The sequence below is a fragment of the Amblyomma maculatum genome, chromosome 1 (assembly GCF_055883805.1).
Source record: "Amblyomma maculatum isolate TAMU_Amacu chromosome 1, ASM5588380v1, whole genome shotgun sequence".
Lineage (NCBI taxonomy): Eukaryota > Metazoa > Arthropoda > Arachnida > Ixodida > Ixodidae > Amblyomma > Amblyomma maculatum.
Genome location: NC_139344.1, coordinates 374805335 through 374832998, shown reverse-complemented (window position 1 = coordinate 374832998; position 27664 = coordinate 374805335). Strand labels below are relative to the sequence as shown.

At 45.9% G+C, this 27664-nt stretch overlaps 1 protein-coding gene across 8 annotated transcripts in view; it reads right to left on the bottom strand.

The window, feature by feature from the left end:
• Positions 1–27664, bottom strand: part of LOC146208277 (uncharacterized) — a 419325-nt gene that overhangs the window by 142169 nt on the left and 249492 nt on the right. For all 8 annotated transcript variants that reach the window (XR_014704690.1, XR_014704687.1, XR_014704691.1 and 5 more), the window contains exon 3: positions 24637–24680. Coding sequence is in view for 5 of the 8 variants with exons in the window: in XM_084592449.1 (XP_084448575.1) it covers positions 24637–24680 (44 nt within the window). In the remaining 3 variants the exon portion in view is untranslated. The remainder of the gene's footprint in view (positions 1–24636; positions 24681–27664) is intronic.

Sequence of the window (27664 nt, the reverse complement as noted above, 5' to 3'; positions counted from 1 at the left end):
ATTCATGACGACTATAAAACAATGACTTGTAATGCGTCCTTGTTGTTATTGCAGTTAAGCAGGAAAAGGTTTTATATAAGTCCTTAATTCGAAGCGTTAGGTTTGGTTTGGTTTATGGGGTTCCAAGTCCAAAAGTGACTCAGGCTGTGGGAGATGCCTTAGTGGAGGGCTCCGGAAATTTCCACCACGTGGAGCTTTTTAACGTGCACTGACATCGCACAGCACACGGGCGCCTTGCTTTTAGTCCCCATCGAAGAGCGGCCGCCGCGGCCCGGATTCGATCCCGCATCCTTGGATACAGCGGTCGAACGACTTAACCGCTGCGCCACCTCGGCAGGTTCAAAACGTGTACCGAGTGTTCAGTAGCTTCAACTCGCTTCTATCAAAACGTTTGGCTTTAAGGGAACGTTCCTCTCGGTTGGTTGGTTGGTTGGTTCATAGGAAGGGAAAGGCGCAGTATCTGTCACACTTGCTCTGTGGACACCTGAACCGCGCCGTAAGGGAAGGGATGAAGGTGGGAGTGAAAGTGGATAGAGAGAAAGGGGGGCCGTAGTGGAGGGCTACGGAGTAATTTCGACCACCTGGGGATCTTTAACGTGCGCTGACATCGCACAGCACACGGACGCCACTTCGTTTCGCCTCCATCGAAACGCAGCCGCCGAGGCCGGGATTCGATCCCGGGAACTCCGGCACAGTAGTCGGGCGTCTTACCACTGCACCACCCCGGCGGGGCACGTTCCTCTCGGTGACAATGTTTTTCGTCGTTATGGCAAACAGAAATGAAAAAAAAAATTATATTAGCAAGTAAGCACCAGTGATATGGAAGCTGCGTTCGACATAACTTGATGCCCCCCCCCAATAATGAAAACAGGTAACTTGCGAACGATGAGAGAAAGGAAAATAAAAGGCTTCAACTGGAGAACCCTAATTAGCAAATTTGTAAAGCAAAAAGCCAACATACATAATCCTAAACAAACAGCGCTGGAAGTATTTATTCCCATGTTTGAAAGTCACGTAGGGGAACTGCACATTCAGGCACGGTCTGTTCTAGCGGCAATGAAAATATTACGAGTTGTTTATTGCACAAAAAATAAGCATGCGAAATTTCAACACTTTCAAGAGCAGCGAGTAACAGGTGGCAGACAGCCTCAAGCTGAGATTTCGTAGAGCCGAAACGAGTCTCCCTTCTCTTCTTTTTTTTTTCGGTTACTTCCTGGCTTATATGCTTTGGTTTCAAACTTGTAAGCAAAACGTACGTCTCTCTCTCTTTTTTTTTTTTTTTTTGCCATGCCTATCATCCGCTGCTATTTTTCATCTTGAAAGGTATTGACAATTAAGCCAGAACGCCTTCATCCAGATGACAGAGTGCAAGCCAGCGTAGGTCCGCATGTACACACACACACAAAAAAAAAAAATGAAAAGATAAGGAGAGAAAGAGAGCGAGTGAGAAAATGGGGTGAAGTTATACAAGCCAAGAAGTACAGAGCGAGGTGAAAATTAAAAAGAACACTCAAACAAGTTCACTGTTTTTTTTTTTCTTTCTCTGCATTACCTAAGAGGAGGGTTCATAAGAAGAGCCTCCTTGATCCTAGACCGTCCTCAGGGTGCAAGTGTCTTGCCCCCATATTGAGAATGCGGATCTGAGCAACGACAGAGGGGAGGATGAGGCTCTAAGTAGGATTGTGAAAAGAGGTGGAGACGCTTAACTGGTACTAAACTTGGTAGATTTCCTCAGCCGGCGTGATTCCGGGTGTCTTCCGGATGCCGGGGAGAAGCTCGACGTGGGATCGACATTTGATCTTTTGGGCTTAACTGGGAGTAAACACTTTTGTTTCTTCTTTTTCTTGAACTAAAGAGGTATTAAAGAAACCTTGAAGAACTCGTTTTGTTTTGATATTGCTGGCTTTTGCAGAAGGCACGTTTGCATGTATTGAGACACGTTTTAAAAGCGACAACTTCGGAGTTATCGTTACGCGTAAAAACCGCCGTCGGCGCTTTTGGAAAATTTAGAATTCTCGAGAGATTCCCCGATGTGGTCGTGCACGAGCGCGTACGCACTGACGTCACTTGAAAGAAGAGTTTGCTGGCTAAGAGTGGAATCGAACCCTTGGCTCTACATTCGCGTGTGAGACATACTACCCTACGACACTGAGGCGAACTATGTCGACTGGATAAACAAAACAGCATGTTAACGCAACAGTTAAAATGCATGCCAGGGCCCCCCAATATACCACAGAGGCTCTCCGTAATTTTTTTAACGCTATTGGGACATACTCATACGTAGAATTACGGTGACTTGTGCCTGCCTCACTTCCGTTTTTTTTTTTTTCGTTTCTTCCGTTCATGTCATCATCATCATCATACGCCTGACTATACACACTTCCGGGCGAAGGCCTCTCCCATATTTCTCCAATTAACCCGGTTCTGTGCTAGCTGCATCCACTTGACCCCTGCAAAGTTCTTAACCTCATCCGCTCACCTAACTTTCTGCCGCTCCCTGCTACGCTTTCCTTCCCTTGGAATCCAGTTTGTTACCCTAAGCGACCATCGGTTATCCTCTCTTCGCACTACATGTCCTGCCCATGCCCATTTCTTCTTCTTGATTTCCACTAGAATGTCAGTAACTTGAGTTATTTCTCTGACCCACTCTGCACGCTTCCTATCTCTTAATGTTACCCCTACCCATAATGCCTTTTTTATTTCCCTCAACGTGAGAAATAAGGTGTACTGCATCATTAGCAGAGATACATAAGTATGTCAGGCATGCTTATTCAAAATGGTTTTTGCAAATTAACTTGGTCCGAATGCTACAAAAGGCTAGAATTTACTTAGTGATACCTAGCAGTGAATATTTTACGGCGAAATACTCGCTAACTGCAGAAATCGCTTAACAGCTTTGCAGTATTCACCTCAATTGATGGTTACCTCCGATAGAAGTGAGTTTCTTTGATCAAGAATATTTCTTTCAATAAGTGCTTAATTCACGGAAGCATATACTTAACGCTTTCTCACACTGGAAATATGCTGTTTTGTTAACTTAATAGGAGTTTCTTATTCTGCTGTTCAACAATTTTTTCGGAGAAACCAGTGCAGGCTACTGTCCGTTTAAGACGGTTAGTTTAGCCTGCTTATGATAATGCATGCTCTACTCGATGTAAATTCAGTTATTGGTTGCTCGTATGGTCGCTTATCTAGCATCGTTTAAGAAGCCGCGTTAATTGAGCTTTTATTAACTTATCCTTGGTGCATAAAAGGATGGGTTTTCAAAAGAAACGAACTATCAGTGTTGCAGAAACATGTACTCGCAGTGATGTACAAGATGACTCAGTTAATCCTACCTGTAGCTTTCTTTCAGCAGCTACAACCTCTCAAGGTGACTCAATGAAAGGTGCCACACTTATTCCGTGATCAGATAATAAGGAACATTTTCCGCCTCCGATATGTTTCTCGTGCAAGTAAACAAGCACTTCTTAAATTTTAGCGTCATCACACAGATGGATGCGTAGCCCCCAAATGTTTGCAGCGTCAATCTAGTGTGCAAACTATATAGATTGAAATACCAATACAACGACCTTAATAAAGCCTTATGGAAATGAATCCAATGCGACTCATTTTGATGAACATATATTGACTGTTTCATTTATTTCATACTACAACTGTGGTGAATTGTTCAATAACTCGAAGTAGAAAATTTATTAGTCCGATGTTTAGGGGGAACCCTATGGTATGGTTTGTAGTTTCCCACTGGTTCACCTAAGCGAAGCCATACTGCAACAAAGGAGTTTTACTAATATTGTCATTATGAAGATTCATTCCTCGTTTGTAATGTACGGCAATGTCTGACGCAGATTGATAAGGGCACGCATTCCTAGGCGCCATTTGCAGCATTTCTCAGAGAAAGCGACGCATCACATAATTGCATGAATTCTCCAGCGTGACAAAGAATCCACCTCGGTGTTACAGTGTGGAGGCGTAATTAGGCTATGCTCCTTGGAGATCGCCCTGCAGTTGTGCAAGAATATGATCATTATGCGTTTTGCGTGTAGCTTGTAGGAAATCGATGCATCCGCATATTCTGAGGGGTTAGGGTCTTCTTGGGAGGGGCCTTAGATACTATTGATTATTGGGAACGTCTCAAGAGTAGCTGTAGGATAATTATCTGCCTAAGAACCAAGGGTGTGCCACAGCCTGGGTGCTATCAACAAGTTAATAAGCAACTGCTCCCAACTGAGTCTGAGAAGCATCTTTGTAAACGACTGTCGAACCATTGGATGAGCAAGACTGGTAACGGGACCAAAACTTCTGGCTGCATTGGTATCGGCTATAGCGATCCTTAGAAAAGGCGATCCGAAAATTGTCTCAAAGCAGGAAAGGAGGGTTAATGAAAGAGAGGTCGGTAAGTTTTAGAGCCGCCTGTTTTGTGCATGAAAAGACGAGTCATTTGCGGATTTCGATGCTGTTGGATGAGTAAAAACAAGCCTGTACTGCATAGGAGGAGCTCTAAGTAAACCAGCATTTAGCTTAGAAACATTAGTACAAGAGACAATATTATACAATAATTGCACTATATTATATTTTAAATGAATGAAAAGTACCACAAGGGGCAGCTGCCTGCACACATGTCAGATGTATATCACAACTCATTCATCATCATTCTTGTCGAATTCATTAGCTTTTGACTTGCTTCCTTCAGATTGTGTGCTTCAGAATCTCCGACCAATCTGAAGGAAGCGAATCGAAAGACAAGCTCCTGAGTCGACAAGAGCGATGATGAATGGAAAACAACATGCACCTGACACGCGTGCAGACAGGTTCATGGCTTGTTTTGTAACGCCTTCGCCTTTCCTTACTCCACAAGTTTGGAGCACGAGTGGTGCTCATCTGCTTGCAGATTTATGCGGGGAAGTTTGAAATAAGATATGAACTTTTTGCTTTTGCCCGGTTCAGACAGGAACACATAGCTTCTAACCAAAACAGAGGTCGCTATATCCCCTTTTAAGGCACTAGATATTTTCTCTTTCCATTCAATGTACCAAGTGTATTATTCTTACACTTTCTAATAAAAAAATTTGGCAAAAGAAGAAAAGATCATAGAAGAAAAGAGCAGTGAATGGATGTATGCATATTTAGAAGCGCGGTCAGCAGAAAAACATATAATGACTGACCGAGAAGAATAACGAAACTTAGATTCCGCAATGTTTGGTTTAAAACTGTCACAACTGCGACCAACAAGTCTTAGTCCCCAATACCACATCGGAGCTACGTTACAACAGCTTTGAGCCCATTTCTATGCAGCACTGCAATGTTTTTCACATTTGTCAAAAACGTAGAGGACGCTCTCGTCTTACGCTCAGTGGACGCTTGTGATCACGTGGCAGAAGGAAGCAGAGCTCGAGGCAGAACAAAGGGTAAACGCACAAAGAGCCAGTGAAGGGAGTTGAAGGTAAGGAAGAGAGAAATGACCCTCTCCATGATAAATGTGGTCTAGTTGGTCGTTTATCCTTACCGCAGGCCAAGGCGGACACGCTTATTTGTACCGAAAGAAAGAGCACAGAAATACGGCGAATTCGCTCGTGGGTGTAAAGCAAAAACAGCGATTGAAATACGATCATGTTCACCTCAACTGCTGTAGTAGCCGCGTGAGGATAGCTCGAGCCTTTAGATTAAAATACGGGCTACTGGACCTCACGCTGTAACAGAGCTGCGCAGACAGTTTAGTGTTGAAATAATGCACCCAACTGGAACTCTCTGACCGTCTCATCACATGCAACAGGGAGTCTAGCACACGTAAACGAAGTAAATATTCCCCCAAGATAAAAAAATAAGTGCTTTTCACCTGAGTTTAATTTTTTATTAAAACAGCGACAATGGTATATACAGACCAATTTTTTCAGACTGCAGCCCAGAGGGGCTACAGCAGGATTTGTGAAAAAAAAAAAAAGAAAAAAAAACAATATGCAATAACCGCACACGGCAATAGCTGAATTCTATATAGGATAGAATAAACGAAACCTCGAAGCTTCAGTTATAAGCAAGCAAAAAGGCAAACTGGTTTAAGGAAAAAGAGGGAGTAGTGTCTAGCGTCTGAGAGGACGTTTAAAGGGGTCATGACAGCTAACATTTGAGCATAAACTGATTATTGCATTTCACTCCTGGCACATAAAATTAAAGATCCTCGAAATTTGAGCTCATTCGGTGCAGTAGACAGTTTTAAAATTATTTTTATTACTGATATCAGAATCAGTTTTCTGGTCTGGCAACCATCGGCCGCTGACGTCACAGCGATATATTATTCTCATGTCCTCTGCTATTCGCGGTGTCGGCTGCACCCTTGCATGCACGCCGCGGGTGCTGGTCACTGAGTTTTTTTTTTTTTTTTCTTTTACCAAAAATATTTTATTCACATATTCTCTTTTCTTTGAGAAGCCTCCACTGTAATATTGATATCTTACTGATCCACGGACTTGTTTTGGGCTTCATCTAGAGATTTCCAAGGAGGCCGAAATCGACGGGCGTATGCTGTATAATTTAAGCATACAATCAGAAGCATATTATTCTTACTTTATGGGAGTTAGCTTGTTTTAGCAACAAGCGCTCCTACATATACAAAGGCACAATTGTCCAACGATTCCTTCCGCCGTGTACATGCGCCGCAAAAGGGGGGGGGGGGGGGGGGTAGCATTATGTGCCTGATTACTGAGCTATTGCCGTCGCTTCGGCCCCAAAAATATAGAGTAAATCTTAACCAAGCATACCTTGACGCGAAAGCATCCCTGGCGACATTAGAGGAGCAGAAGAACCGTTTCAACGAAGTGGTACACTCTGATTTGCAGTTATATGCACGTGTTATAGCCAGAATTATTTTAGCTGATAGGTCATTTTTGCAAAACTATGTTCTGTCTGGCCACGGCCAGCGTACGAAAGCATTTGCTGCCGCCGCCGCTTCAGTCCCGTCATTACAAAACCCAACGCGATTCGAATGCTCTTACTGCATGCTCGAATGCTCTTTAGAAGAACCCCCCAGTCGCCGCCATGTTCGTCTGCCTTCCCCGCAGCCGCGCGCGCGACTGCGACTGCCTCCCGAGTATCACCTTGCGTTTTTCTAGTGTTTCTCCAGCAAATGACTCGTGTGAGCTTCAATGTAAGCATACATACTTTGTATTTACTTTGTGTACCCTAAGCTCCCGCAGGAATGCGACGATTCGCAGATTAAGACTGCGCCCCCAGCTTGTTTGTTTACCAGCACCTCCACCAGATTTGTCCCGGTATTGGCGACTAGGGCTAGGTTATCAGAGCCGGTCCAGGTGGAATTACACGGTCCAAGCTTTAGATACGTCCTGCTAGTCCGGAGCCGGTTCACTTAGTCCTTTTTCTCCGAGCGCCACTTCAACGTCTTTCGCTCCGAGTGCCCCCTGGCAATATATTTTGCAATGACTGAATGTATGCTGCGCTCGTTTTCACGTTATAAAATGTGAGCTGAGCTGGCAATACCAAAACTATCCACTTCTTTTCGCCCCGGTTGCAACTTTATTTGTACACAAACTACAACTGCGCTGCAAGAAGCGCCGTGGATGCTACGTCCCCTGCCTGCGCCGGCTATACACGCAAGCGGCACCGACAGCTGCCTGCTGGGATCGCTAGACAGGGTCACATATCGACGCTTCCCGCTCAATGTGCACTCGGTTTGTAATGTAAGCAGTCGTCGATTTGGAGTCGCTACTGCCAGAACTACACTCGATGGCCACATGTCAAAACTCTAATCGCCGAAACTCTAGAGTCGAACCGCGTGTACTCGCGCTATAGGCCTACTCGTCGCTGAACAATCGAGCCGGCAGTTCGGCGCCGACTAACATTTCTGGCCAAGGTCATTGCTGATGACAAGGAGGAACATACAAAGTGTAGCTTCTTGTTTACCGTTTTCTAACGTGGTTAAGTTAAAAACAAGCACAGCTGTTCAGGCCGTTAACTCATCGGGTGTCAAGTTCTCGCTCGGCCTCTGATGCGACCAAAACAGATCGGATGACTGTCCGCAGATCAGTTTCGTCGAAGTCGCGGGGCCGAAAACCTCCCACTACGGTGATAACCGACCATTGGCCGTGCTGGCGTCGTATGTCGCTGGTGTAATGTGAAAGGTTAGTGCATCGATAAGCTAACGAACCTACAACCGTGCAGCCCACTGTCTGTGATCGTGTCTTGTGCTGAATAAAACATGGCTAACTCTACTTCGCTTTCGTGCGGTAACATTTTCATGAGCATTTTAAAATGACAGTCACTCTCGGTGGGAGGATCTTCCCGATTCCGATTTCTGTCGCGTTTTTCTGTTTGTAATATGCGCAGCGCGCTTGGCACTAAACCTTTGCGAGTGCAATCACAGACATGTATATTATTCATACAAGTATAAAACGCCAATACATCGAACAGCCCCTTTCATCGCCCCTTTAAACAGCATTGGCATTAAATGAAGTCTACAGATTTCAAGATGAATTTCAGTGTTTCCAAAGAGGAAAACGAAAGAGGGGAAAGGAGACCGAAAGGTGTTTACTCACACCATATCTGCAGCTAAGTTTGCACCGGCATTACTAAGAACACACGGACGCTACGTTCTAAGTGAATAATTTTGTTTCCGGCTGTTTATGTGATATGCCATCCACGGAAGACTGCAGGCAAGTCGCCTTCAAGGGTCGAACTGTTGAATCCTCCTCCTTCTAAAAAAAAAAAAAAAGCTTTTATCGAGAATTTCTTCGCCTGTTAATACCAAATAGCCTTGAAGGTTACAACATGAAAAAAGATGGTCTATTTGGTTCTAAGCTCAATTATGAATTTATGTAGACAAGAACTGTGTTAGAGTCTGCCTTGATAGGCGGATACGACCCTTAGGGCACTACTACCGTTGCGAGCTTGGTTACCCCTCCAGAGCAAATTTCATGGCCAGTTTTCTTTCCAAAAATGAATCTTCTGAGAGCTGACCCATAGACAAAGTTCCAGCTAGACAACCTGCTTGTTTCCGCCATCCCAGCATTAATTTTTTTTTCCTGCTGCAGTTTTACATCAAGTTTTAGAAGTAGGTTAGTTGAGGAGAAAGATCTGAATAACTTTGTTCTTCACTACCTGCCATTCGGCTCTTTGGTGTTTGGCCAGGCAATATTTGGCCATTCAGCTGATAACCAAATCTTGTTCCGCCAAAGAACACCTGCCCTCAAACTTCTCTCTACGCAGAAGTGTTCCCAAATAATGTCTTCGTTGATAGCCATCGGGCATCGTTCATAAAATTCAATATCCTGCACTTGAGCAGCCGAACCGTTCAGCTGCTGAACTACCGCGACCAGTGGTCGGATAGGATGTCATGTCGGAAAGGGACTAGCATTGGTCTTAGTTCCAAACAGACCTTGTTCGAAGTCAGAGTTTGAGCGGATACATCACATTGATTTACAAACACCGGCCACGTTGCTAGAGAGCGCCGGAAAACAGACTGCGTCAGAAGCAAAAGCTCTCAGCTGCAAGTCGCGGCGAGATCAAACAGAATATCTAGATAAAGAAATTTACGGAATAAGAATATAATGAGCAGCGTTCCAGTATGTATGAGGTGAAATAGGAAGCCACCAGAAAGGCCAATTGGCGGAATGAACGCCCCTGCTTTCAAGCTTTGGGTCATAAATCATCCTGCAAACATGGCCCAGCAAAGCTGAGCTCGGCTCTGCACATTTTTCTCCTTTGGATAAGGGGTCTTCGACCAGGAGGCGCACAAAAACAGGAAGAAACCACTCTATTTCATGCTGTCAAGAAGTTTTTTGTATTTTCAACGGCTTCATTCTGAAGTAAAAGAAAGAACAGAGCGAGGAGAAAACAAACAAGAAACAAAAGGAAGCAATAAACAAGCAACCTCTTGCGTGGAACCAACCAAAACGTGCAGAGGAAGCGGAAGGGAGGGGTTGGAGGAGAGAATGCAGGTGTATAATATGAGGCAAACCACTCGAAGACTGAACTAGTGTCCAGAGGTACACTAGGGTGACATTAGACCGAAACATATTGTGTTAGCCACTCTCCCTCCTCGTATACCCCCCTTTCATGATTTCTACTCAGCTTGCGGCTCACAACAACGCCTCCAAAGATGGCGAACAAAAGGAGCCCTCTCCGTTCGCAAACTGAGTGGTGTAGGCCTGTTGTATGAAAAATATATCAGTGCCTCAAAGCGTATACGATACGGTCGAAATACTGCATCCGCCAACGCGCCACGTCTCACTTTTTCGCAATGGGCTCAGACCAAAGCTCGGCTGGCTCCCAGCTGGGCGCCTTCATCCTTTTTATACCCTGCATAGACAATCTCTTTCCCTGTTTCTGTGCGTGCGTGCGTGCGTGCGTGCGAAGGTCTCTCGTCAAGCTGACTATCAGGGTAACGTCAATCGGATCGAAGTTCCTAGGAAGTTAATGGCGATGGTGACGTAACCGCCGCCAAAATGACAAGAAATGCAAAGAACAGCTCGCTTGTAGTCCGCCTTTTATTTTTTCTCTCATTAAAGCAAGTGTGTGTTAACGCCGTGTGCGATGTGCTTCATGGTAGTTTTATTGTTCGGTCTTTACTAGTTAGCGCCCGGGTTAAAACACTGGTTAATTTTCACCTATACTGAGTAGAGCCTAGAAAACCTACAAGGACAGATAAAAACAGTAGAAGAAGGCCGCTTTGTTCAATGTTTTAAATCGTACAACCACCCCAGTTTAAATCACACAACCAGCCTTGACCCAGAGTTCTGTTCAATGCCCACAAATGAAAATATTTGGGATATTCCAATGGGTTCGGTGCATGAGCTTCCTTCAGCAGTGGTGATGGGATATATTTTGGACTATTGTGGCATTACGCATGCGTTATGAGCGTTTTTTATTATGAATATCGTAAGTTCAAGAACGTTCAAAGTTTTTACGAGTCTCTCTTCAGGCACTTCTTGAAGATGTCGTGCATAAAAAGATTCATGAACGTCATCTCTCGTACTGCGTATTGTTTACAAATTTTGTTAACGAAATGCACGTTACCTTTTGCTTGATCAAGTTCGATTTGCAAAAGCTTGAAGTATCCTAGTGCTAATGAGGGAAGCAGCAACGCAGCATTCTCGCGCCGTCGCGATATCTCTAGCACCTTCTTTGCTAGCGCCATATTGGTACTTCTACAGCGTAGCTTTTCATCCAACTGAAAACTACGCCTTTACGTGTATGTTTCGTTTTGTAGAGTTTTTAAGTGTTATTGACGAAGAAATAAGTCTCCCCTGTAATAAAGAGGCGAGAAAGGTAGCTGACAAATGCATTCGTGCCGTTAAAAGAAGTTGCTGCTGCCAGTCCTCTACGCTGTTTTTCTCAACTGCAGTTGCTTGAACCCAGTTCACCAGTCACATCACTAAGTAAGTCAAGTCGAATTTCAAACTCGGCGACTGAATTTCAGCGCAGACAAAGCCCAAAAATGCCACGTGTGCCGAATATACATATCCGTTATTTATTTATTGATTTAATTTTTGCATAATCCCACAGTGCCGTTAGGCATTACAGTAAGGCCGGGTGGGGGGGGGGGGGGGGGGGGCGGGATGTATCCAAGCTGGATACAATCGTGCATGCAGGAAATTTCACAATTCCTCTTGACAATGCATGACAATAGTACACACATTTCACCTCAATATCGCGGCACACGGGACAGCTATATTTTAAAACACTGATTTAAAATAACTAACAATGAAGGAGACTACAAAAGAAATAAAATCTTAAGCGCTCAGCGCTAAAACAAAATCGTCAGTATATAAATAGAAGCCAGAGAAGCTGCCAAATTATTTCACCGTTCTCGGAAAGAGAGAATGTTTAAAATAATTTATTTTGCATTGAAATTGTTTGATCTTTTATCGGGTGGTCTCTTCTTTTCGATACATAGTTCGGGGGCTGAAAGTAATTTCATTCTTTGATACCAGTGCAATCCTGAAATATATTGCCACGTGCCTAGCGCCGCGCGACAGCCGTGTTTGGTGCCGACGACGACGAAGCGGTGGTTGGCACGAGCGGCGCGCTGGTGCTGAACTCTGTGACTGTGTGTTCGGAACTACAAGCAGACCTTATTCTCGGGTCCACGTCTACATGTACTTTCACGGCTCCCTCTGACTTCAGTCGTGACACTGGTGGAGGTGCCATCGATGATCCCTTCTCCTGCGGACGACCCTACGCGGCCGCCTCTCGTGACCACTCCTGTTCATCGTACCAGCCGACGGCTCCGAGGCTTGTCCCCCAAGGCCTTCCCTCTTGACGAAGAGACTCTGGCTGTGGCAACGACACCGCCCGCCCGTACCATGACTGTCCCTTCCACACCTTCGTCCTGTCTCATCCTTCAGACCCCACGTACCCCTAAACCATTTCACGGTGAGCAGTTTGAAGACGCCGAGGACTGGCTAGCTCACTATGAAAGGGTCGCGACGTTTAACGGCTGGGACGACGCTGCGAAAATGCGGAACGTCTACTTCAGCCTTGAAGACGCTGCTCGGACATGGTTCGAGAACCGCGAGGCCACATTCTCTACGTGGCCGGCCTTCCGAAGTCAGCTCCTCGGTACGTACGCCAACAGTGACCGCCGAGAGAATGCCGAGCGTGCCCTGACCTCTCGAGTTCAGCGTCAGAACGAGGGGGTCGCAATGTACGTTGAAGACGTCATGCGCCTTTGCCGTCGCGCCGACCCGTCCATGAGTGAGGAGAAGAAGGTTCGGCACCTGATGCACGGCGTCAAAGAACAGCTTTTTTCTGGCCTCGTGCGGAACCCGCCCACCACCGTCGCGGCGTTTCTGGCTGAAGCTGTGACCATGGAGAAACTGCTACAGCAGCGATGCAGCCAGTACGGTCGGCCGCTGAATTCCATCTCCACACTACCGCCGTCTGACCGAACGGACTACAATCCCGGAGCAGATATGAGCTCCCTTCGCGACCTCATTCGCACCGTGGTTCGCGAGGAGCTCCAGCAACTTCATGGATCATTTACTCCTGGCGCAGCTTCCCTGGCCAGCATCATCCGTGAGGAGGTCCAGAACGCACTCACGCCGCCAACAAGTACAGTCGTTCCACCACCACCCCCGGGCCCCACCGAGCGGATGACTTATGCTGATGTCACACGCCGCCCAGTCCTGCTACCTACCCCTTCGCCTTACACGCAACCTCAGGTCGCTGTGCACGCTGCGGCACCAGCCCTGCTACCTACCCCTTCGCCTTACACGCAACCTCAGGTCGCTGTGCACGCTGCGGCACCGCTGCCCCTTTGGGCAGATCGGCGCCAGGCGCCCCGGAAGACTGACCTCTGGCGCGCTCCAGATAACCGCCCTCTCTGCTACCACTGTGGCGAGGCAGGTCACCTCTTCCGGCAGTGCCCTTATCGTCAGATGGGCCTTAGGGGATTTTCCCCCGACAGCCCTCGTCCACGGCCTGGTCAGCGGCCTCAGGACATCGCCGAGTACGTCACCCGCCAGCGTACGTCCCCCGCCAGTCTGCCACTCCCGCGGGTCCCACTCCACACTGCGAGTCGCCGATGATAGCCTCACAGTGCCACCACGCGCCAGCATCCTCGCCAGAGTTACTTGTGACGAGCCACATCACGGCCTCCGGGTTGTTGAGCCTAATGTCTCCCTCTCACTCGCCTTGGGAGTTTCTGTGGCAAGAGGTCTTTGTTTACTTCGTGGAAGAGAGACGGAGGTACTTGTCACCAATTTCTCCAATGAACATCGACATCTATTCCGTGGCACTGTCATTGCTTACGTCGACCATCTGCGAGAAGTCGCCGAATGTTTTGCTTCAGAGGAAGCTACGCCTAGCACTGAACCGGATGATGCCATACACGCTGTCGACATCAATTCTAGCCTTTCCTCCGTTGAAAAGAGGCAACTCCAAGATCTATTGCTGGAGTTTCGTGTGTGCTTCACGTCTTCATCTAAAGTGCAGCAAACGTCGGTCATTAAACACCGGATTATCACGCATGAAGGCACTCGACCCATCCATCAGCAGCCCTATCGTGTGTCTCCTCGGGAGAGAGACGCTATCCAACAGCAAGTCAAGGAGATGCTCGCCGATGGCGTCATTCAACCTTCAAGCAGGCCATGGTCCTCGCCTGTAGTCCTCGTTAAAAAGAAAGACGGAACACTTCGTTTCTGCGTTGACTATCGGAAACTTAACAGTATGACAAAGAAGGACGTCTATCCGCTCCCACGGATTGATGACTCTCTCGACCGACTTCGCCGAGCCAAGTACTTCTCCTCCATTGACCTCAGGAGTGGTTATTGGCAAATTGAAGTTGATGAGAGGGACCGTGAAAAAACTGCCTTCGTAACACCAGATGGGCTCTATGAATTCCGCGTCCTCCCATTCGGGCTCTGCTGTGCTCCTGCCACCTTCCAGCGGATGATGGACACTGTGCTCACAGGTCTTAAGTGGCAGACATGCCTTGTTTATCTCGACGACGTAATAATTTTTTCACCGACGTTCACGGAACACCTGCGCCGCCTGAGAACTGTTCTCGAAGCTGTCCGGTCTGCCAACCTTTCTCTCAAGCCTCAAAAGTGCCACTTCGGGTTCACCGAATTGAAGTTTCTTGGGCACATCGTGAGTGCTGATGGCATCCGAGCTGACCCTGAGAAACTTGCTGCCGTTGCTGCCCTTCCCGTCCCCGCCCACAAAAAAAGCAGTCTGACGGTTTTTGGGGATGTGCTCCTGTTATCGTCGCTTTATCAAAAACTTTGCACAGATGGCCAGCCCTCTGACTCTCCTGACTCGAGATGACGCATTATTTTCCTGGGGCGCCGAGCAGCACATGGCTTTCGACGAGTTACGACGCCGGCTCCAGTCACCCCCGATCCTGGCACATTTCGACGATGATGCCGACACAGAATTACACACGGATGCGAGCAACGTCGGCCTTGGTGCCGTTCTAGTTCAGCACCAAGACGGGGTCGAGAAAGTAATTGCCTACGCCAGCCGTGCACTTTCCCGTGCTGAGTGTAACTATTCCACCACTGAAAAAGAATGTTTGGCGGTAGTATGGGCCGCTGCCAAGTTCCACCCGTACCTTTATGGCCGACCGTTTCGCGTCATCACTGACCATCACTCGTTGTGTTGGCTGAAAAACTTAAAGGATCCTTGTGGCCGCTTAGCACGTTGGGCATTGCGCCTACAGGAGTTCGATTTCGATGTTATAAGTCTGGCCGGAAGCACACCGATGCTGATAGCCTGTCCCGCGCGCCCGTCGGGCCTCCTTCGTCAGATGCCACCGACGACGATAGCTTCCTCGGAGCAGTCACTACGTCCGATCTCGCCTCCAAACAGCGTGCCGACGGCGAGCTGCGACTGATCATTGACCATCTTGAAGGTTGGCATCCTACAATACCCCGGTACCTTGCTCGGGGGTTGTCGTCGTATTGCCTCCGCAATGGGGTGCTTTATAAGAAGAATTCTACGTCGAGTGCGAAAACATACCTGCTAGTCATACCGGCTGATCTAAGGCACGAAATCCTCCTGGCCTGCCACGACGAACCAACTTCAGGGCATCTTGGCTTTACACGCACCCTAAACCGAGTCCGGCAGAACTACTACTGGCCACATCTTTCTCCGAGCGTTAGACGTTACGTACAGACTTGTCGACAATGCCAGCGGCGAAAAAAACCCACGCTCAAGCCATCCGGTATGTTACAATCTATTGAACCACCCCTCACACCCTTCGAGCAAGTGGGCATGGACCTTTTAGGCCCATTTCCTTTATCCTCGAACGGACACAAGTGGATCGTAGTCGCCACAGACTACTTAACACGCTACGCTGAAACGAAGGCCCTTGCCCGAGGTACTGCCGGCGAAGTTGCTCGATTCTTTATGAACGACATTGTGCTCAGACATGGTGCACCGTCGACCATCATTACTGACCGAGGAAAGGCGTTTACAGCTCGGCTACTGCGGGACACCTTAACTCTCAGCCATACCGAGCATCGCACAACAACAGCGTATCACCCTCAGACAAATGGATTAACGGAACGGTTAAACAAAACTTTGGCGGACATGATCTCAATGTACATCGACGTTGAGCATAAAATGTGGTACGAGATCCTGCCGTATGTCACCTTCGCCTACAATACGGCGCTGCAGGAAACCACGAAGTTTACGCCGTTCCGTCTCGTATATGGCAGAGAGGCCCGCACGATGTTGGACGCGATGCTCCCGTGCGGGGAAGAAGCGGTCGAGCCCGACGCCGCCCATTTCGCAGAACAGGCCGAGCAACCCCGTCAGCTGGCCCGCTTGCACATAAGGAGCAGCATGCCACCGACGCTCGACACTATAACCTTCGGCACAGGGAGGCCCACTACGAACCAGGGGACCAAGTGTGTGTGTGGACCCCCGTGCGTCACAAAGGCTTGAGCGAGAAACTACTCCACCGCTATTTCGGGCCCTATAAAGTCCTGCGCCGCTTAAACAACGTTAATTACGAAGTCATTCCAGATGGAACTGTGACCGTCAGTGTTCGACGTCAGCGGCCTGAAATTGTGCATGTGGTGCGCTTAAAGCCGTACTTTTCGCGTGACTGAGCGTTCCCTGCAAGTGAAACCTTGCGTTATTGTACAGTTCACCTCACGCCTAATTTTTTTTTCTCCTCTCACCTTGTCATCGGGACAATGTTTTCTTTCACGGGGGGGGAATAATGTCACGTGCCTAGCGCCGCGCGACAGCCGTGTTTGGTGCCGACGACGACGAAGCGGTGGTTGGCACGAGCGGCGCGCTGGTGCTGGACTCTGTGACTGTGTGTTCGGAACTACAAGCCGACCTTATTCTCGGGTCCACGTCTACGTGTACTTTCACGGCTCCCTCTGACTTCAGTCGTGACAATATTATCTTTAAATTAAGGCGGTGACATTTTCTCCTATGACTCAACTCTTGCCATCCCAAGATTTGCTTAGCACTCGTAATGTTCAGATTCCTATTATAATTACCTAAAACAAAACAAGCAGCTTGGTTCTGGACACGTTCATGTTTTGTTCTAAATGCTGCGGTTTGAGGATCCCACACCCCCCAGTGCGCGCGTACTCAAAACTCCCAGAAAGGCTGCAATCTATTCAGAGCATTCGACTATGGCGCTCCTCAAAGCCCGCCTGGCACTTCAGGTTAAATGTATTGCCATCACACGCTAGCAATAACCACAATTGAAAACCACCGCAGCTCGGGAGCCCAAAAAACTGACAATTCAAGGCCAGGATATGAAACAATGTCAGCCACAAGCATATAATTATTCACGACTGTTTCTGGCGAGAATAATTAGGGGGCACCCTGGGGAATGTTGTTTTGACAGTTCAACAAAATTCTAAGATTTGAATGTGCGAAGCTTGCAGACATGGCTATCCTGTCATTTAAAATAACGAAGTAATATACAATTAAACTTGCAGTGTTGTTCTCGCTTCTTTTCACTGGTATGACGAATTGTGGAGAAGCTTGTGATGAAGCATTCTTGCTAAAAATACATATTTCAGATGTCTGCCGCCAGCACTGCCCCGTACGTCACATGTTCAGTTCAGTCGTGTCCGACTCTTCGTGATCCTATGGACCATACCACGCCACGCTTTCCGGTCTCTCACTATCTTCCTAACATCACATAACTTCATCTGCAGCGCCTCGAGGATGCCATCTAACCATCGCGTTCGCTGCCTACCCCTTCTCCGGCGACCCTCAACCTTTCCCAACATCAAATCTTTCTCCAGCGACTCCTCTCTTCTCATCAGATGACCAAGGTAGCTGAGCTTTAACTTTATAATTTGACCCTCCAATGAGCAGTCAGGGTTTATGGTCGGCAATATCGACTGATTTGATCTTCTGGCAGTCCCAGGAACTCTCAAGAGTCTCCGCCAGCACCACAATTCAAACGCGTCAATTCTTCACACGACACCATCGTAAAAGCGCTTCATGGGATTTATCCGCGGTAGTGTGTTGTTGTCATCCTTTGAATAAATGTTACTGCGTTGGGAACGTAGCATTTTCGAACATGACGTCATCACTGAGTTCCCTACCAAGGGGTGTGCGCTGTGGAAACGCATTAATGCCGTCCTGACTCTGTTGTTCGACGACGTAATCGTTCCGAAGCTTGCAAACAAGGACTGCGCATGATTTGCCTAACAAATATAATATCGTCAACCTCTTTGTGCCCACTGAAATTAGAAACGTATCCATTTGCCCTTTGAAAACGAGCAGAAGCCAGATTTTGACAGAGTGTTTTCCCAATCGCACAAAGGGCATTCACTGGAAATATCTGCGATTGAAAGCCTGTGTTGGAAAGTTCTCCGCAATTATGAAGCTCAAAGCCCTTTTCTCCGAAGAAAATGTCACACTTAAAAACCATGACGTCGTAGCTGTAAAAGCTGTCACCAGTAAACCTTTTTTCTAGCATATACGGATGGGATGTCAATATTATCGCTTTCAATGTTACATTGTAAATGAAAGAAATAAATGACGGAGGCTGTTATTGACTACAAACCTGGAAACAAAATCATCATTTTTAAGAATTCCGCAGTAAAAAGAACATCAGTTTGGTAGAGTTCATGTGGTCTACAGCATAATTTTATCGCGTTTTATTTCCGCATTTATTAGGCCAAGCCTTACGGCAGAAATAGTACTCCATGGAATTGAGGGAAAGGTAACGAGCACCTTTTTCTTTCTCAAAGTTGGCTTGTCTCGAGGTCTACTCTACACAGAAACGGCAGGGCCCGTGTGCCGTGCGATGTCAGCGCACATTAAATAATACGAAGCTGCTAACATTTCCGTAACCCTTTGCTACGGCGCCTCTCATATCCTTATTCGCTTTGGGACGTTGAACTCCATAATCCAAACCAAACCATATTCGCAGAAATTTGTTTGCACTTGCGCAGCAAAACAGAACAGAGCTTTGCGAGGAGGACATGTTGCATAAGTAGTCCCCAAGGAGCTGCTCAGCCAAAAATATATTGACAGACGCTGGGGCGCCCTGCACACAATAAGGCAAGGTATTTAGATCACCAGGTGACGAAAATTCCTTTGACGCCTGCATGATGATGAATCGAGGCACAGGGTTTGTGGCGTCACATTGACGAATGTTACGTTGATGCGACGTTACACACAAGAAAATAAATCAAGTTACGTCACAATGACCCATATAAGGAGTGGCTCTTTGGAGTTTTTGTTTTTAAATCCTAGACGAAAATAAGGCCAAAGATACCGGAGTCAGAACGGTGCAAGAGTTAACAAATAATTGACACCACATCTACCTAGATGATTAAACTTGACATGAATGTTTATTCCCAAGTTAAGTCTGCTTGAAAGTGGCGAACCCAGCACAGAGATAACCCGGCTTACTATACCTGTCTAGACAGCGTCGTACTCAGTCATCGATAGCCTTGTCTTTCTTCGCGTGACATATAAATGTATGTTGTAGTTAATTTCTCCAAACGCCTCTGTAGTTACATTTGTTCGTAATGTGAATGCTGCAGGGTTATGAAAATAAATCACATGGCTTGGGTTATTTTACTAAGCGCATAAATCATTGATATGAATTTGAAGTTGCATAAATGCGAAATGCGTGCTTTATTAACTCACGGTTACGTACACAGATGCGCCAGAACAATAAAAATCATTAACTGAAGGAAGGTGGCCAACTTTGATTAGTCTGGCATGGTTTTCAAACAGTCCAAATTTTAAAAAGACCTTAGCCAAGCATGTGCGCACGAGACACGGTCAGAATACAAAAGAATCACGACACTTGCGTAGACGCGACGTAGGATGATCATAAAAAGAAATACGAACAGGGTAAGTGAAACGTGGAGCGCTAAAACGCGAAGCTACAAGCTCCTGGGTAGGAAATAAAAACGTGTTTCGTTACTACTTACTAAGAGATGATATTGCGTCTGCGTAGTGCAAATCAGTCCCGATATTGTCCAGTTCCTTCCAATGGAACTATCGTCTTAGTTCGTGTGATTTATTTGCTTTGCTCTCGTTTTATTTCACGGTGCTAGGAGTCAATTCAGACAACGCTTCTGCTTGCCCAAGACTGAGCGTCGAAATTCGTACAACGTACTATAAATATGAGTAAATATTGCGCCATCGATTGCAACGTCGGCAAATGCGGTCCCCGAAGCCTCACGGTCATACCGCTAGACCTAACTCCTTTGGCACGGCCTACTAATCACATTAATGCAACGAATTCAGATCGCCTTTAGCTTTTAGATATATATAAAAAATGCAGTGCACGCTAGAATCTGGTAACTTCTCGGTCACATGCCGCTAACGTGGGTATGTTAATGCTACGCAGTAACCAAAACGCGTGCCTCAAAGGGAACGAACAGGAGGCTTTTGCGGTATGCGACATGCATACAGAGAGTAATAAAACCTTGCCCTCACAGTTCACTGAAAAAGCTACTCAGCTAGACCCGGCATAAGCCGCCAATTGCAGCTCCATCTCCGGGAGGCAAAGCACCGACTCAACATTCTGGTCCCGTCCGATAAGGCACGCACGCAATTACAGTTACCGTCGGCGACGTTCACTTGCCGCCCTCACCTTGCTGAAAAGCTTTACAGCGACCAACGCAACGAAATGCAGGAAGTTAGGTTACCCATGATGCACGCAGACGCTGCAAAAGGCGACATGGTAGCGCTGAACCGGAGCCGCTACCGCAGGATGTTATTCTGGCAGTTGTCGATGTGATTGAGGTTCCTGCGCTCATTGGTGTGCGTTTTTGTTGTTTTTGTTAATGGTGGATGTTTTTTGGCTGTTGTAGTTTGTTATTGTTGTTGGACTTACTAGCTATTCTCATAAAGACGCGCACCGAACGAACAGTAGCTCCCGCAAGCATTCATCACTGGTATAAAAAACCAAATAGGATTTTTTTTCTTTAGGCGGACTTTCCCGTTAAGCTATCGTGTCGTGGTCTGTGTTGTAAGCGGGTGAGTAAGACACGTACAATCGCCGCTCAAGCAACCAATAACGAATATTGAACTGATAAAAGAGAGAAAAGGGGAGGTTCCCGCAAAGGTGACGCAGCCCACTGCACGCTTTCCTCTGCCACACATGCGTCTTGTATGCGTATACTATTTTCTTCTGTACTTCAAACCCCCCTTTCTAGAACAGATTATCCGGTCATCTGCTCATTTTCCCTAATGAATCTCGCCACCCATCTACAAATTAAATACTTGGGCTCCATTTTTGAGTAGTTTCAGCCTCACTTCTAGCCAAGTACGTAAGCCAGAGTAGAACAAGAAATACACACATAAAAGAACAATGTGAGGTAAGGACATCAACTGAATTCTTTCCACCTGGCGACACATTTCGATGTGAAGAGATGATAATAGGGACGAGGTTTGCACCAGGCTTCATGCGAAACCAGGCTCTGCTAAAAAAAAAAAAAAAAAAAAAAAAAAAAAAAAAAAAAAGAAATGACGTATTGCTGAGCAACGTATAGAGACGAGTGTAGGCTTATACAGTCATAATTACGCATTCGAGAATAAACCGACAAGCAAGCGGCGTAAAAAAATAACCGTTCGCACGCCAAAAATCAGGCCTTTCGAGTAACAACTCGGGACGGTAGATAGAGTTATTTGTATAGGCGCATCCGAGAGTATCTCATTCCTTATAGTATGCCTTGTGGCTACTATTACTGGGATGAGCGCAAGACAAACCTTGCCACTAGGAGGCTAACTAGACGTGAAAGAGAATCATCTAATACCGGTCGCTGCAGGCAGATATCGTTTTCAGAAAGTGGGGCGAAATGAGAAGGATGCATAGCTAACATGAACGCATCAACACGTTAGCTATGTCTGCATGCTAACTCACCCAGGTATCTGCGCTGACCACAGTTGGGCTCTGAAGATTGAGTCCGACTCCTAAGAACGTCTCTTAACAAGACGCTTGCATTCGGCCCGCATTTTCACGCCTAATATTGCGCATCTAGAGGCTTACCAACAGATAACAAGCAGTCCATCTCAGATGAGTGCTTTTCAGCACAAAAGCACTTGAATCATTCATCCTAGAATGAGAACTGCGCTTGCAGTAGAGATGGATTCCGGTGTTATGATAGAAATACAGGCCCTGAGTCGTTCCTTAGTCCGCCTGATGTTTCCTACCGTCATTTTTCGTCAAATTTCCTGTTGAATTACCACTATAAAATTAATATTAAATGGGCCTTTCATCTGTGCACCTTTGAGCCATGTGCACCTTGCGTTCATCTAGCTCACATTAAGTCACCCACTGCTAGTCACCCGGTATCCATTGGAAGTGACCCAGAATCCGGTGCGCAATCCCTCGGGATAGACAACGCGGTATTTTAACACCAGACAAATGTCATATGACCACTCCCTCAACTAACGAACGCAATCGACCGCACTAGTGCCGCTCTCGACGACACCCTGCTGCATAAGAGAGAAATGGGAAAGTGCAAGGCAAGAACCTTATCAGACCTCGTATAGATTAAAAAGGGAGATCTTTATTTTAATGGCGTAAAAACAAAAAACTAAATTCTCCATCTTGATCTCTAAAGGAAGTAAGAAATCAATCATTCTCCGTCTAGGCTAGCATTCATTTCTAAATTGCGAAGCAACAGACAACTCTGAGCAGCCTTCGAACCTAATTGGCTTGTCACCACGAGTTTCTTTTTTTCACTGGCATAACATTTCAAATCTTTCAGATACTGTAGGATGCGATTGTTTTATCCCTGATTGATTCTTGATGACATTAATGAGGGATTCATTTCATAATCATTCTTCTTGAATGACACGCCATTACTGGATATTTATGAAGGAAGCGAAATATATAGCTTATAAGATGAAATAAGTTTACACAGAAGGAATTGCTGGATCAGCAGCAGCTACCTTTCTTCATGTAACATCTTGGAAACACGTAGGGTTGAATAGCATAATTCGATCATATGCTGTTACGCATTTTTTTCTCCTTCTGGGGCGAATAGGATAAATCTCTTCTCATTTTATCGGACAAGGGAGTATTGTCTCAGTGTGACCTAGGTCAGTAACGTGTGCTGTTAAGTTCCTTAGTTCTTCTAGAACAAGCTGTTGACTCGTTTAGCTTCCATTTAAAAGCTGTCATTCAAGGGCTGCTATTTAATGTTTATTTTTAAAGAAGCATGAAAACGCTTGTACATGAGGCACTGGGGAATCTAAGAACAGAAGATGACCTTAGTATTCCCCCCTTTTCTTACAACATTATTTCAACTTTTCTTTCCATAGCAGTTGACACAAGAAACGGGAAAAAAAAACGAGTGGCATACAAAAGAAGCATTACTCGCTCCTACAGAAGTTAAAGCGTAGCTTGTGCGCGAAGAAAAATGAGCATTTAAAAATTTATACTGGGTGCTCCAAATATTGCGTCCGTCAGATGCCTATCCTACCTTCTTCAAACTGGTCTCAGATATCAAAGCCGTAACCGGTTAAGCGTTACCACATGTTACCGGTGTATGCTACATGCTCCCTGGTGCTCTTTCACCGTCTGTGTGTGCGTCGCTGTATGCGTAGTTGCGTCGGATACCTGACGACATATGAAATGTTGACCTAATAAAAATTTTTGTGCTAACTTCGTGGTGGCAGCCGCTGTCAACGCGATGGACACCGCGAGGCAAGAGTCGCTCATCATCTACTCCAGTCTTCACCGCTGCAGTCCACTTCTCTGTTGCTATTTTTAACGCATAGAAGAATAGCTGTGGGAAATGCAAGCCTCTTCAAGAATTACGCATGTCGCCATCGAGTGGTATAGCTTGGATTAAATACTACATAATATTTTTATTTTGAAGTCACATACAAGGTGCTACCTAGCACAAAAGTTCGCGTGGAGTGGAGCACGCTCAATCACATTTTGATGAATTCGCATGTGCCCCTTCATGTGTTACAGTAGCCAATAAATTAAGACAGACTGCTGATACCGTGCAATTAAGAGAGCATTTCGTGCCGGCTGGCATTGGATGTAAGCTATGCAGCTATTGCACCCGAATTTATTTCAGAGCGAACATGCCTGTGGCCGGCCCGTCCAAGTATTCTCTGTCTCGTGGGTCATGAGTAATGCTATAGACAACACTGGCCAATTCCGAAAGGCTAACGTCTATTTGTAGCTAAGGCCCGGCTGCAACAATGATTGTGGTTTGGTTTAGTTTATGGGTCTTATAAGGTCCCAAAATGACTCAGGCTATGAGAGACGCCGTAGTAGAGGGCGTTAACCTCGTTAACTAGTTTCGCTCTTGCTATTGTAATCGAAAATGCTTTCAGATTCCCCACCAGGAAAGAATTGTTATAGTGGATATTGTTTTCTACATGCTCCAAATCTTAGCAGGATGACAAACATCCACAACAGAAACGTAAACAAGAATGAATATGGGCACGCATAGGGTGATACATTGTCAGGAAGTTACGAAACAAAATATCAAAATCTCTGATTTAAACCAAGACGAGAACATGGCTGCTATTTTTGTCGCTATCTACACAGACAGATTCGAGATGTGCCGCAAATATAATCGTCAGCAGATTCCTGTAATCCCTAATGTGATTCGGATTTCATAGTTTCCAAATTTAGCATTGTGTGGCTTTATCACTGGCCGTGCAGATGCGCCATGCCGCAGTAGATGTAAGAAACGTCGGCCTTACCTCGCCGGTGGATCGGCTTTGTTGAAAACAGCGAATACGTCCTTCTGCAAACATGAGAAACAAAAACACCTCCCTTAAACTCATACCGGGGAACCGCGCAACAAAGGGCGGGCAAGGACAAGACAAACCAGTGTTGCTTGCGCTGTTCCACGGTATTAATGCATACCAAATCACCCAGATGTCAGCTTTACTCCCTTAATCTAACGCCGAAGATATAAAAAACAGGGTAAATAAAAAGGAGCGAGGATGTGCAATACTTCCATAAGGGCTCGAACATCAAAACTTAATTCAATCAAACAAAATACGAGAAAACACAATGCAGGGCTGTAAAATGCAGCATGGCGTGACAGCACCCAATATGACACGGCACTCTGCACTGCAACCGCTGCGAGTTTATTCAAGGTATGGTGGATCATTACCTCAGCCAGTGCAAGTGCTTAACATTGTACAGTACCTCTGAGAAGATGTTTACGCTGCTTTCAATGTGGAAAGCTGCAGGTAGCAACGTCACAATTTCCATACACAATAAGTAAAAATCGAAATCTAAAATCAGGGAACTATCGAAGGTGACTCGCACGAACGCCAGCAATCCAGAAAAATGCTTCCTACTATAACAACAAATAATGCTGTGGATGGAGTACATGGTGCACGAAGGCAACCCAAGATAAATTAAAGTAGCCAATATTCCCTACCCCGCCTTCATTATGCCGTCTCGGTGTTGGCCTGCATCGGTCTAGGAAGGGCTGACCAGGCACAATCTAGCAAAAAAAAAAAAAAAAAAAAAAAAAAAAAAAAAAAAAAAAAAAAACCTTTTGTGTCGCGTTCTTGTAGCGCAAGAAAGAGCGTGAAAGATGAAAGAGGAAAGCGGCTGTGCGGACTCATCAACCCTAATGGTGGCTGGCGCGCTTGTACTAACGACAGGTTTCCAGCATGCAAACGCTTGTCAGCCTATTTCTAGTACACGTTACCTTCTACAGCCTAGCGCGTTTCTTCTTCACCATCGATTTTTTCAGTTTTGAAAAATCGATTCGCTTATTTTTTTATCATTTTTTTTTTAGTGTGTTCCTGATGTAAGACTCTAATGGCCCCACCTGCTCACGATCGCTTCGTCGCACCCACAGGTGCCGTTTATTTGATCGGTGGCTTTTGCTGCGGCCAGTTTCTTTCGGGACGACATTGTTCATGCGATATATACGTTACGAGTAGCCGGACAGTCATGTGCGGTATCCAGTACTCACAGAAGCACAGTATTTTGATTTCATTTCGTTTTTTATAACAGCGCTTAATGGGAGTTCACCTGAAACCGCTGCACAGTTGAAGAGCGCTATGGTTTTTACCATTGATTCAGCCTCTTCGGCTCCAAGCCACGGGACCCCAAGATAAGATCCAAGCAGATCCAAGCAAAGAGAGACAGAATAAAAGCGATAACATTGAAAATAGGAAAAATGAATGGGCCCCGACGTGAAGAGGCAGTTAAAAGATACCATCTTCGGACACTTACCAAATACTCGTATATCCACCGAACAGCAACCGATTTTAGGAATTTTTCCTATTGTTTTATTTTGTTCTGCAGGCATTTTTAATATCGTACAGTTTCGCATCCTTCAATAGAATCGAGAGTTTTATGCTTTGTTCTAATTAGCGTCTTTTCTGTGCTTATCTGCCTTTTCAACAAATGATAAAAAACACCACTCGACACGTTTTCAGCCGCTCTTGATGTATACATAGCTTCGGTTGATGCAAAAGCCGTGAAAACTACTCTTCAGATTAGTACAATGCTATGACACCTTACTGACTTCAATCGCATAACTGCAGTAAAATTCTAAAAGAAGTTGTAATTACAATATCCCGAGTAATTTTGTCAGCTTTATCATTAAGGCAGCTTTTCACTGCTGTTGCAAGAGAATATTCAGGAATCTTGCTTTCAAGCAGTAGTTTGAGGGAGACGGCGCAAAAATAGTTGTAGCTTGCGCTGTAATTCGAAAGAGCAGCCAGAGCTGTCAGCCAGAAATGAACAAAATTACTCCATGTGGGATAACGATTGTTCCTTTATTATCTACACAAGTACCTACCTTCCTGTAAGCATACCCAGAACCGGCTAATTGCGTTTGTTTAATTCCAGTACACCAATATTGGTATTATAGAAAACATTATACCGCTGAATACTGAGCTCACTTCAAGACCCTATCCCCACTACTTTGTTTTCATCGTTTCATTGCTAATATTCACCAGAAAATTGCTTTAGTATCTATTCATGCATCACAAGTTCACAAGACACCTGTCATATAATTGAATGTGGTGACGGCGGCACCATATTCTATGGCTGCTAGCCACAGAGATGGCCATATACTTTCGCCCCTGTATTACTACGAATTTCAATAACAGCACGTATGGTTTGGAGAGGTGATGCTATTGGGAGTGTTCAATGATTTAATATACTGGTTTACGACTTCTGATCCGCGAATGGGGCTTACGTGAATAATAATGGCGTCATATGCTGGAACCAATCGATGGCTGACATTATGACCGGTGAGCGTGGCACATTAACGTCATGCCTGACGTCACTTCTTTCTGACCAACTGACGTGCTTCATAGTCATGACAACATGCACAACGCCCCTCAAACTTCAAGAGCCAGCCTAAGGGTTGCTTCTGGTGCGATAAGCCGACGACACAGACGCCCACGCCGCATGTTTTGGGAAAAGTGTCCTTAGAACCGAGGCTCCGTACTACCACGAATAATTTCGCACATCAACCCTGTTAATTTAGCAAAGCAGGTCTATTCCTCCTTGTCTCTCGTTCTTATTTTGTTTGCACAAAAACGCATTCGAAACTGAATTAAGTCAGATTTTCGCAGACCTAGCTTCTGAATTCCCACTTTTTGGCTGCACTTTTAGGGCCTGCTTTTCACAGCTCATACAAATAACAGTCATGAGAGAACGAACAAAAAATTTTCCGCGTTAACTATGCCAGTTTCTGTTGTGATAGTAAATGCCGTGCGCCCTTGTTTTTGTCTGCTTGTTTTTCGT